Source organism: Astatotilapia calliptera, chromosome 12 (genome assembly GCF_900246225.1).
Source record: "Astatotilapia calliptera chromosome 12, fAstCal1.2, whole genome shotgun sequence".
Lineage (NCBI taxonomy): Eukaryota > Metazoa > Chordata > Actinopteri > Cichliformes > Cichlidae > Astatotilapia > Astatotilapia calliptera.
The window spans coordinates 2,002,338-2,014,104 of record NC_039313.1 but is presented as its reverse complement, the minus strand read 5'-3'; the positions used below and the strand labels follow the sequence as shown (position 1 = coordinate 2,014,104).

Sequence of the window (11,767 nt, the reverse complement as noted above, 5' to 3'; positions counted from 1 at the left end):
CAGTTTAACCAGTGGTTTGCTTACAACCTGTAAAATGCAGTGTATGTTTCTTGCCCTTCCTTTTTGCTGTTGACACATAGTCAGTGCAATGCCACTGGATAAACCTCAGAGCAGAAGATGCCTGTTTGATGCAGGAAGTGTACTGTGAAGGTGAGGAGATGCTTGATGCTTGTAAAAGCTCGCTGACATGATGCACGAAGCCACCTGATGAAATCTGTCTACAAAGACAAACTTTGTGGGTGGATTACATGAGTAGCACTAATGTTTTACTAACTTTGAAGTACAATAATGAAACAGATGCCCCACTTAACACAAAGTGTTCTGTAGTAAACATAAATAAGGCCCATACAGTAAAAATGTCTGCCACCCTGCTGCTGCTGCTGAACTCTCTCTGGCAAATGCTTGACACTGCTTACGTAAATAGGCTTCTTTTAAAAATGGCTCTATTTGCATGACAAAGCCCGATGGTTTCAGGGTGGAGGGCAGAAGGAGAGGGAGGAGTTTGAGTCTGTCGCAAAGAGGAGGCAGGACAGACTGGGATTGTTGGACAGATGCACTGGGATCGCCAGCTCTCTCCCAGTCAGGAGATCAGACTGCACTGCAGGGTATATCGAACACTGTGGTTGAGGTATTAGCGGTACTCGTCTGGATTTGGGTTCCATTATCCGGAGTAGCTGGATCTTGTTCCCATATTACCTCACACTACTTTTTGTACTGGTTGGAGGAAAGAAGGGATTTAACATCTCCCATAAACTGGGAAAAAATTGAATATTTGCGAACCAGCTGTGGAAGAGTGACACATGCTTGCCACCAGCACTGTCATGCACTGCTCACAGCAGCATCTGAAATGTTTATGGCTTAAATGCTCATAATCAGTGGCGTTTATCTAGATTTAGCAGAAATATAATTCATAATTGCACTGGTGACCTGAATGGTTTATTACAGCAGAACGCTACACTGGCTTAGAGATGATGGGAACCCTGCTTACTGGACTCATACTCTTCCTGTTTGAGGTAATAACCTTCTCATTTTTCCATAATGATTTAAATTGATACAAATTATTTGATGTGTGATTTTTTCATTGTTGTTACCTTTTTTATGTAAAAACAAAAACCCCAAACAAACATTTAAAACATGGAAATCCAAATTATTTTAATTTGGTATTTTGGTGAACTGGTTTCCTTTGTCCTGTAGGTGGGATGTGAAAGTGAGCCGACACATGCCGTGCCAGAAAGAGTAGAGGGCTCAAATGGTGAGAATTCTGGCTTCTCCACTAAAGGCTAAATAAAATCTCTATATTATCCATGTTTAATGAAACTTCATGTATATGTCTGACTTTCTAGGAGAAACACTGGTGTATCTGACACCACACTGGGCTTTCCAGCTGGTCAATGACTCGCTGTCCTTCTCTAGGGCCGACAGCTTCTGCAGAGGGCGGTTTAGCTCTCTCATCACCTCAGACCAGAAGGAAGTTCTGGAGCTGCTTCGGCAGGCTGGACTTCATTCCTCCGTCTGGGTCAGGGATTCCAGCAGAGTAGCCTCCAAGCCTGTGGCGCTCTCCCAGCAGTGTGAGTGAAAACGCAGTTTTAAGCTGCAGATTTTTGTTTTGTTTTGTTTTACGTGAAACACCTTTTTGGTCTCATCTTTCAGATTTGCAGTTCTCAGCTCTAAAGTTTCCAAAGGAGTCGCGTGACGGCTTTGCACACGTCAACAAGTCCTTCCCAGCCCTCTCATCTGTCAGTGTTTGTGTTCGAGTTCAGTGGGACCCATGGTGGAGTGAGGTGTCGACCATATTTTCCTACGCTGCACCTGTCTTTACCAATGAGTTCCAGCTGCGAGGCCAAGCAGACATGCAGGGTCGCATTTTGCTGGCGCTCATCATCCATGGGAAGCACCTACCATACAAGGCATCCTTCCCAAATGATGGTGCGTGGCATCAAATCTGTGTCACATGGCAGCAGAGTGGTGGCCACTGGGCTACCTATGTGGACGGAGACAGGAAAGACACAGGCTCAGACACAGACACTTCCAGGGATATCTACGGTGATGGGATTCTGATCCTGGGACAGGACCAAGACTCTTTTGGCGGGAATTTTACAGAGCCTTTCTTTGGAAATATAACTGACCTAAATGTCTGGAACATGTCTTTGGAATCACACCATGTCCGTCTGCTAAATGAATGTTCACCAGTCACCCAGGACCTGCTTTTCAGTTGGAACCTTGAGCTCCTTAGTAGCCACCCTGTGGTCAAAGAGGTGCAGGCCCGATTGTTTTGCCCGGGTAAGATGACTCCTTTTAAAATCTATAACTTAAATTTATTCTCTGCTAATAAGAGCTGTTGTATGTTGGTATACTTTGTTGGCCTTGTCAACCTTGCTTTGATGATTTTTGCTCTACTTTATGAAGGAGAAATACAAAGTAAAGTAGATTTTTTAAAAATATGCACAATGTCAGACGGTTAAAGTCAAACTGCCTTGAAAGCTAGCAGAGAAGTGTAATAATTAGACAGTGTTCAAATTTAAAAATGAATGACAACTAAAAAAATAAAAAATGAAATATAAAATAGTCCCAGGTAGCGCAAACTATCCAGTAAACTATAAAGATTTGATCTAAAACTGGTAAATATTTAAAATTATTGTAGGTTAGTTAGAAGTAACAGATAAACAAAATGTCACAGCTAAAACAGAATAACATACAAGCAACTGAAAGACAAATAAATTATGAATAAATAGTTAAAAATGTTAAATAATTGTAACAGCTAAACAGCTGTGATGAGTAAGTAAATTTAAGGTTAATAGGACAGCTAAACGTAATCTGTGCATTTTATTAAAGAACTGCAAAAGCTAAAATAATGACTAAAAAGTAATTATGTAAAGGTTAAGCTGGCCACGTGTAACACAGAAATAAAGCTGAATCCACTTCATTCAAAAGTCAACCTGGTTTGGCCACCAGGCTGACAGCCTAGCTTACAAGAACAAATAAACAGTTGAGCTGACAGTAACCCATGTAAAAGGTAGTCATTGGATAAAACAGTCAAGGGGCTGAAATAGTTACTTTTTTAAGAATGCGACAAAAAATACTTGTGTAAAATAACAGTAAACAGTTAAAATTTCACTGATGTATAGTCACCAGTAAAATTAAACTATGAAAAATAATTACATCCTGTTATTCTAACTATGGAGGAACTGATTCTAACTGTACTGTCTACACAAAAAAGAAAATCTTTATAACTCTTTCATGTGTTCTTACACAAAGCATCACAGAAAAGCCTTTCTGTCACATTCTTACTTTAGTATAAAACCAAAGAATTAAATTTATACAGGAAAAGTCTGGGATGCTTCCAGAACGAGCAGAAAGAAAGTGTGCAGGGAGGGCTGGATGACTGCAGGGGATTCCCAGAGCTCAGTCAGTGTGTGGGGGGGCGGCTTGGGAAGGAACAGCTCCTAGCAGTGTTGACTACTCCCCCATATTTCCTCTTACTAGATCTGAGCAGTTTTTTTTCTTATCAGCACTAAGATAGGTTTCATTTGTGTTTGCACATTACCCAGATGCAATTTGATATAATTTAAAACCATTATTCAGTTTTCTGCTTTAATCAAATGTCATACCCTGTCCATTAATTCTCACCTAACAAGGCTTCAGATATTTTTTTCATACTAACTCTTGTCTTGTGTGACCATTGGTACGTGTTTGCAGCAGTGCACCAGCAGGTGGAGCTACAGGGCTGCAGAACATTGCAGGGCTGGTCAGCTGAGCTTCCACAGTTGGGTCTGACGGACTGCCTGGATCTCCTGCCTTTCATCTGCAGGAGCAGCAGAGGTGAGCCTCACAGGCTGTACGCTGCAGAGGTCTGGTACATGATGTGACTTATTTAACCTTCCACCAGTTTAAGCCATTTACAGTTTTTTCTGAATGCTTAAACCCTAACTGTGATTCTTACAGCACAATTTCTAAAACTATTAATACTTGTAGCAAAACCACTCACTGAGTTTGCAAAACTAAAAGCACAAACACTGCTTTGCACTCAGTTTGCCATTTTGTAACACACACTTTGCAAACCTGTAGCTACAATCCACTGCACAGCACTCTCTTTGCAGAACTGTAAACACAACTCACTGCTTTACACTCGATTCCCAAATGATCAACACACTCCTAGCAAAACTGTACACATTTACGGCCATTATTTACAGTATTTTGCCAACTGTCTGGCACACTGCCACATGTGAAAACTTTTCTAGATAATTAGTTCACTTTGCAATCAGCCTAAGCACTATAATACAGGTAAGCTGTGTGTGCGGAGTACAATGGAGGGAGCAGGAAGAGTGAGAAGTAGAGGAGGCCGAGGAAGAGGACGTGGAGGTGAAGAAGTAGGACGAAGAGGACGACAAGGACAAGGAGGAGCAAGAGGAGGACGAGGAGGGGGGAAGAGGACGAGGAGGGGGGAGAGGAAGGGTAGGAAGAGTAAGAAATAGAATTGCTGATGACATCAGAGCTACAATAGTGGACCATGTAATCAACCGTGGAATGACCCTGAGGGAAGCTGGCCAACGGGTCCAGCCTAACTCGAGCCGCTACACTGGAGCAAGCATCATAAGGACATCTTGAAATGAGAATCGGTGAATACAGTCACTTTGCACTAAGATCTGTAGCACTGCCGTATGCTAATGAGAAACACACCAAAACCATTGATGTAAAAATACTGAAATTGTTACTTTACAGAATTGCTAGACGAGCAGATGCTGGGGCAGAGGAAGCATGTTCACTGCAGACCAGATTGCAAATAATCCTATACTTGGAAATAAACACTTGTGTTTGTTTTGATGTGTGTGAATAAACAGCAGTACTTGAAGTTTGGATCCCTCTATGCTTATGGATCTATGACAGAAGTATGAGCTCCAACTGACATAGCCTACCTTGTGCACAGAGAAAGCAAAAGCCAGATGTGTTTTTTATTCATACCATCAGTGTGCAGTTGGTGCATTGTGTGCTTATTAATGTGATGGCTTGTGTTAACTGTTGGATACGAAAATACCATTTTTACAAAGGTGTGGAGAGTTACAGTTTTTTCTGATTGCTTACAGTTTTTGCCCACTGCTTGAACACATTTTGCAAAACTCCGCTCTCTGTGCCAAAACTGTACACACAAGTACACATGACACAACACTGGGAAATATACCATTCACATCTGCACCAAATTGAAACTCTACTCCCAAAACCTAAACTCTGCTGTCAAAACCTGACATTCCTTTGTCAAAATGTAACTCTGTTGACAAAATGACACATACTTGCATCATATGCAAACACTTACAGAGCAGGGGGAACATACTAGTCTTCTTTACATAAAACACTGCAGTCCTTGATTTCCATTGTTTATTCAGAAGGCACATTTACAGGAGACACATTTTCAAACAACCAAAAAAGCAAATAGACCTACTCAATAGTGTACATTGCAGTACCAGGAATTCAGATAAAGCAAAAAAAACAACAACAACAACAACACAATAATACTGCAATAGAAAAAACACTATACTGTAAACACAAAAAACCATGACAATTGTGCATAAGTGGGCTCATGGATCCCGCCGTCTGTTGGGGTCTGGCCACAGGACCTCATCAACATCGCAAGCAATGTCCTCTCCCGCTAGGCACCGGGGAAAATATCCTCTTCCATGTCAAAACCATCCATGGATTGCTGTCACCTGAATGTCGCCGCAGGCCTGTTCCATTGCCTGCAGAAGAGGCATGCAGGCATGTAGTTGGCGGTCATATACTCGCCATCTCCAAGCCGAAAAAAAATTCCTCTATAGGGTTCAAAAATGGTGAGTAAGGGGGCAAGCATACCACTTCAAATTGATTGTGGTTGGAGAACCAGGCCTGGACCAGAGCAGCCCGATGGAAACTGACATGATCCCAGATCACCACAAACCTGGGCTGATCTGCTCTGTTCTGTACAACTATATCATGGAGAGCATCTAGAAATGTGAGTATATGTTGGCTATTGTATGGACCTAGCATTGCATGATGGTGCAGAAGCCCTCGAAGGCTTATGGCGGCACACAATGTGATATTCCCCCCGCACTGCCCTGGGACGTGCACAATTGCCCTTTGGCCAATTACATTACGACCCCGTCGTCTTGTTTTGCTCAGGTCGAATCCAGCTTCATCAATGAAAATGTATTCATGAGGCTGTGCAGCTCCATCCATGGCCAAGATTCTCTGAAAAAAAGGGGAACATGTCACTGTACTACAGTGCTACACATGCAGCACCCTCACCCCATCACACAGGTACCTGTGTAGCTCTCAGAATAGATCCATGTGGTACTGATATGGTACATATTCAGCTGCTACTGGATTTCACCAATACTCTATTGTAAATGTAAGGGACAGTTACACGTACCCGTACATATTCAGCTCGAAGTCCTTTGACCCTGTCACTGGTCCTCTCGAATGGGACTCTGTAGAGCTGCTTCATGGTGATGCTGTGTTTACCCAAGATGCGTCTGATGGTGGTGATGCTCACATGGTCTATGTTGCTGAACACTCGCCTGTCTGCAAGTATTTTCCGTCGTAGCTGGTGGAGACGGATGGCATTGTCTGCCCTCACTAGGTCCACAATAGCAAGTTCCTGCTGTTGTGTGAACAGGCGTTGGCGTCCTCCCCCAGAAGGTCTTCGAGTCATTCTGGAGAAATACAACCACATATTGTCATCGGTTTGCTTATTTTTCTTACAGTACTTTACTGTATGTACTGTGTCATCCACTGTACAGCACTGTACTTCAATATAAGGAATCAGCCACTTTGGCTGCAAAAGGAGCATTAGCACCCCGTACACTTGATATGGTGATGTGATATACTGTAGAACAGTGCTATGGAACCATCTGAGTAGAGTAGAAGGCAGTGAGATGAAGACAGACCTGTTTTCTAGTCGGAATGTTCGTATTACAGATGCCACTGTGAAGCGGCTTAGATGTGGGTGGACTCTCTGCCCAGCTTCCCTCATAGTCAGGCCATGGTTGATGACATGGTCCACCAAAGTTGCTCTTATTTCATCAGAAATATGGGTCCGTGCATGGCCTCTTCGGCCTCCTCCTCCTCTTCCTCCTCCTCCTCTACCTCTTCCTCTACCTCTTCCTCTTCCTCTTCCTCTTGCTCTCCCTCCATCCATGCTTGCGAAGTTCTTGAAATGGCTACGCTGAGGGCTTTTTGTAGTTGGCTAATTGGTGTTTGGTTTTGCAAGTAAGTGCCTTCAGGTGTGTATTTGAGTGGTTGCAATTACCCGATGTGTTTTGTATTTTGGATACATGTGTTTTCCAAATGGCACCCTGAAATTTCATTTTGTGAGCGAAGTGTCTTATGTATGAAATGGAGTGTAGCATGCAGGACCATGTGTGTTGCATAAAGGAGTAGGTGTGTTGCATAATTGGTACTGGGGTGCAAAGCAGCGCTTTTGTTTAAGGTAGGGGTACATGTGTTTGAGGTATGGTAACAAAAGCTTCAACTTGTGTTACTTTAGTCTAGGCATGGGTTCACGGTGTTCAAGCAACGGGCAAAAACTGTAAGCACATTTTTTGTAACTATTGGCTAATTTTGCAAAACTCTTCACACAAATAAGAAAACCTGTCACCCAATCATCAAAACATTGTAGTTCTCTTGCAAAAGCAAACACAGCTAGATTAACTCTTCACACCTTCGTAAAAATGGTGTTTCCGTATCCAACAGTTAACACAAGCCATCATCTACTAAGCACACAATGCACCAACTGCACACTGATGGTATGAATACAAAACACATCTGGCTTTTGCTTTCTCTGTGCACAAGGTAGGCTATGTCAGTTTGAGCTCATACTTCTGTCATAGATCCATAAGCATAGAGGGATCCAAACTTCAAGTACTGCTGTTTATTCAAACACATCAAAACAAACACAAGTGTTTATTTCCAAGTATAGGATTATTTGCAACCGCCATAATGACTCTATGGGTTACTTGGTCTGCAGTGAACATGCTTCCTCTGCCCCAGCATCTGGTCATCTAGCAATTCTGTAAAGTAACAATTTCAGTATTTTTACATCAATGGTATTGGCGTGTTTCTCATTGGCATATGGCAGTGCTACAAATCTTTGTGCGAAGTGACTGTATTCACCAATTCTCATTTCAAGATGTCCTTATGGTGCTTGCTACAGTGTAGCGGCTCGAGTTAGGCTGGACCCGTTGGCCAGCTTCCCTCAGGGTCATTCCACGGTTGATTACATGGTCCAGTATTGTAGCTCTGATGTCATCAGTAATTCTATTTCTTACTCTTCCTACCCTTCCTCTCCCCCCTCCTCGTCTTCCTCTCCTCCCTCCTCATCTTCCTCTCCCCCCTCCTCATCCTCCTCTTGCTCCTCCTTGTCCTTGTCGTCCTCTTCATCCTACTTCTTCACCTCCACGTCCTCTTCCTCGGCCTCCTCTACTTCTCACTCTTTCTGCTCCCTCCATTGTACTCCGCACACACAGCTTACCTGTATTATAGTGCTTAGGCTGATTGCAAAGTGAACTAATTATCTAAAAAAGTTTTGACATGTGAAAGTGTGCCAGACAGTTGGCAAATTAGTGTTAATGATAGCCATACATGTGTATACTTTTGCTAGGAGTGTGTTGGAAATTTGGTAATTGAGTGTTGTGCAGTGAATTGTGCCTACAGTTTTGCAAAGTGTGTGTTACAAAATTGCAAACTGAGTGCAAAGCAGTTTTTGTGCTTTTAGTTTTGCAAACTCAGTGAGTGGTTTTGCTACAAGTATTAATAGTTTTAGAGATTGTGCTACAGGAATCACAGTTAGGGTTTAAGCATTCAGAAAAAACTGTAAGCAGGGTTGTTCACTTTTACAAGAAAACTACAATGTTTTGCTGATTGGGTGAAGAGTTTTCTTATTTGTGTGTAGAGTTTTGCAAAAATAGCCAATAGTTACAAAAAATGTGCTCAAGCCATCAGAACAAACTGTAAATTTGAGCGTTGAAATCAGGTCAGGGTCACATCTTTCCTGTTTGCATGCAACTTTCAGCTGTGTTGGAAACATTTTGACACATGAGCTGTAAAGATGCTTTGTTAGAGGAGTTGATGCTGTACTCCTTCAAAAAACAAAACAAAACCATGATGACCATGAAAATGATCCTCCATGTTTTCTACACTGACTTCCTACACTGTATCCCCCCCCAAGTTTCTTCTAAATGTTGATCAAAAGAATTGATCTATGGTAAAAAAAAAAAATGGTTTCAAGCAGGGTTGCTGGAGTTACAGTCCTCGACTGAGCATTAATACTGAGTAATAAAGTCTCAGTTCTTTGCCTCCTGTAACTAAATCACACTATCTGAGCTCTAAGTACGGGAGGTCACTTTTGATTTGGGTTTAGTGTTGTACTCTCGGAGGTTGCAGCAGGCCCAGGACTGAGTAATGATCTGTGAGCAGCAGTGCATGCTGCTCTTACTATATATCACCTACATTCATGTCATATTGTTTTTGGCACAGAGCGTTACCTGAAGATGAAGCAGATGAGTGACTCTCAGAGCTCTCAGCCCACTGCTTTCATGAGCCAGCTGATGAAGCTCTCCAACCAGAGCCAGGTACACTTCTACATGTTTTATATGTTTTATAACTGCACTGCATTTTTTATATCTTTATTTAAATCTAGTAACATACTTTGCATTGAAAAGTATCAGGAGACTGGTTCCAGAGCCCACACCGTGGGTTGAGGTGGACTTTATCTAGCTGGGACCTTTCAACTGCACTAACTCAGGCTCCTTCCACACCAGAGAGGTGACATTGCATGTAACAATTGCTAGTTCTGGTAGACAAGGATCGGTCCGCCAGGGTCTCTGCCCCTAGCCTCCCCTGGCCCAGAACACATTGCACCCAACCCCTAATGCGCCCCCTGAGGGTGGTGGGTCTACAAGAGGGTGGGCTCATGTCCCTTTTTCAGGCTGTACCCGGACTAATGGCTTGCTACCAGACACACACCCTACCCGGGCCTGGCTCCAGGACAGGGCCCCGGTAACCCTACCCCAGGCAGGCAGACAATTCCCTTGATCTCTGCTCATAGTGGGTCTGAATGACTCTTTGTCTGGTCTCCCCTGGTAGGGAGACGCTACCACAAACCCCTCCACCACGATAAGGGAGCGATTCACGGAGGGGTAACTGCAACATATGAAAATGAAATATTGATAGTGTGTCAGTGATATACAGGTCATGCTATCATTAGGAAATCAGACTGTTTTTTCTTTTTGTATGCTTTTGTGCAGTTAGTGTCTCCTGCCAACTACATGAATCTGCATTTTTTTTAAATGAAAAATAAATCTGAGATGACGCTGACTAATAACACAACTGTTATTTTTCACCTCCTAAACACATTGTGATCATATTGTTATTGTGCTATTTATGATAATTGTGACAATAATTGTGTCCAGACTGTATCCAGACTTTTTAAATTTGATTTCTTATTCTTTATCAGGCCTTTTCCACTTTCCAACAGGAAAACACCAATAAAAACACATGAACTCAACCTGATGTCACAGAAAGTTATTAGTAAATATTAATCACACTAAAAACTCAGCGTCGCTGTGTCCTCTCCTAGCTGATGCTGCCATCAGGGCTGAGCAGCCTGGCCCAGGCATCTGCCCTGCTTGACGTCTCTGTCCAGGCCCTGGAGGACACCCGGGACGAGGGACTGCAGCCAGCAGACATGATGTCCCTCATACAGCTTCTGTCTCTAACTGCAGACGTCCCCTCACAGCCATTTACCCATGACACTAACTACAGCCAGGACAACATACAGGAGCTCAGCCAGCACTTCATCAGCTTGGCTGACAGCATCATCAGTGAAGAAGACACCTTAAAGTGGCAAGCCATCAAAGAGGTAGTTCACACGGAGTGACTCTGATACTGACTGTGTGTTTTTACCTGCAGTGTCGCAATATCAGAAGTTTTTACACAACCTCAACTTGTCATTCAGACTGTACCAGAAGTGCTTAGAGTTCCTTGTTTTCCTGCCCTGTGGCAGTCCTGGTCAGGGTGTACCGGCCTGTCAGCCTGTGATAGCTGGGAGAGGCTGCAGCAAGCCCGCACTCCAGGATTGGGTGAACAGAAGGAAACTGATGGATAAAGGGTAAATGGACTGATTCTTACATAGTACTTTTTTACTCTACTTGAGTACTCAAAGCTTCATTTACCCTCATTCACAAATAAACACAGTCATCATTCTCTTCAGCATCTTCTGTTTGAACAGCCAATTCCTCTAAGACCAAAAAATCTTTCCCTCTTTTTGTTATTAGAATAAACGTAAAGGTAGAAGATGCCAAATGATTACTTTCAGGATTGTTCAGGATACTTTTTCTAGTTTGCCAGAATCAGAATCAGAAAGACCTTATTTATCCCCACGGGCCAATTAAGATACAGCCAGGAAAAATGGGATGTGGCCCAAACCATAGCCTACGACAGTTATTCTAAACTTTAGGGATCATGTTCCATCTCTCAGGGAATTAATGCATATTTTGTTTCCAAATGTGTGCAATATATAACTCTACATCTGACCTGATTACTATTGTACAGTCAGACAGAAGAATGTAGTTGTCAGCCTTAACCCACTCTTCCTTTAAGGATCCGAAGCTCAAGTAGTAGGAATAGATTTTCAAATAAATGGAATAATGGCAGCTTCTAAATGGGAAACAAGTCTTTAAGGGTCATTATTCTTTGTATATGCTGAAGAACTGCTGCACAAACTCCTGCTCTCTCGCTCAAC

The 11,767-nt window shown here is 42.7% G+C and overlaps 1 protein-coding gene across 2 annotated transcripts in view; it reads left to right on the top strand.

Moving 5' to 3' along the window:
- The first annotated feature begins 564 nt into the window (after window positions 1-564).
- The window catches only part of adgrd2 (adhesion G protein-coupled receptor D2), a 57,474-nt gene continuing 46,271 nt past the window's right edge, over window positions 565-11,767 (top strand). For both annotated transcript variants that reach the window (XM_026186752.1, XM_026186751.1), the window contains exons 1-7: window positions 565-1,013; window positions 1,195-1,252; window positions 1,344-1,568; window positions 1,651-2,280; window positions 3,697-3,819; window positions 9,502-9,596; window positions 10,604-10,885. In XM_026186752.1, the coding sequence (XP_026042537.1) occupies window positions 969-1,013; window positions 1,195-1,252; window positions 1,344-1,568; window positions 1,651-2,280; window positions 3,697-3,819; window positions 9,502-9,596; window positions 10,604-10,885 (1,458 nt within the window). In that variant the 5' untranslated portion in view covers window positions 565-968. The remainder of the gene's footprint in view (window positions 1,014-1,194; window positions 1,253-1,343; window positions 1,569-1,650; window positions 2,281-3,696; window positions 3,820-9,501; window positions 9,597-10,603; window positions 10,886-11,767) is intronic.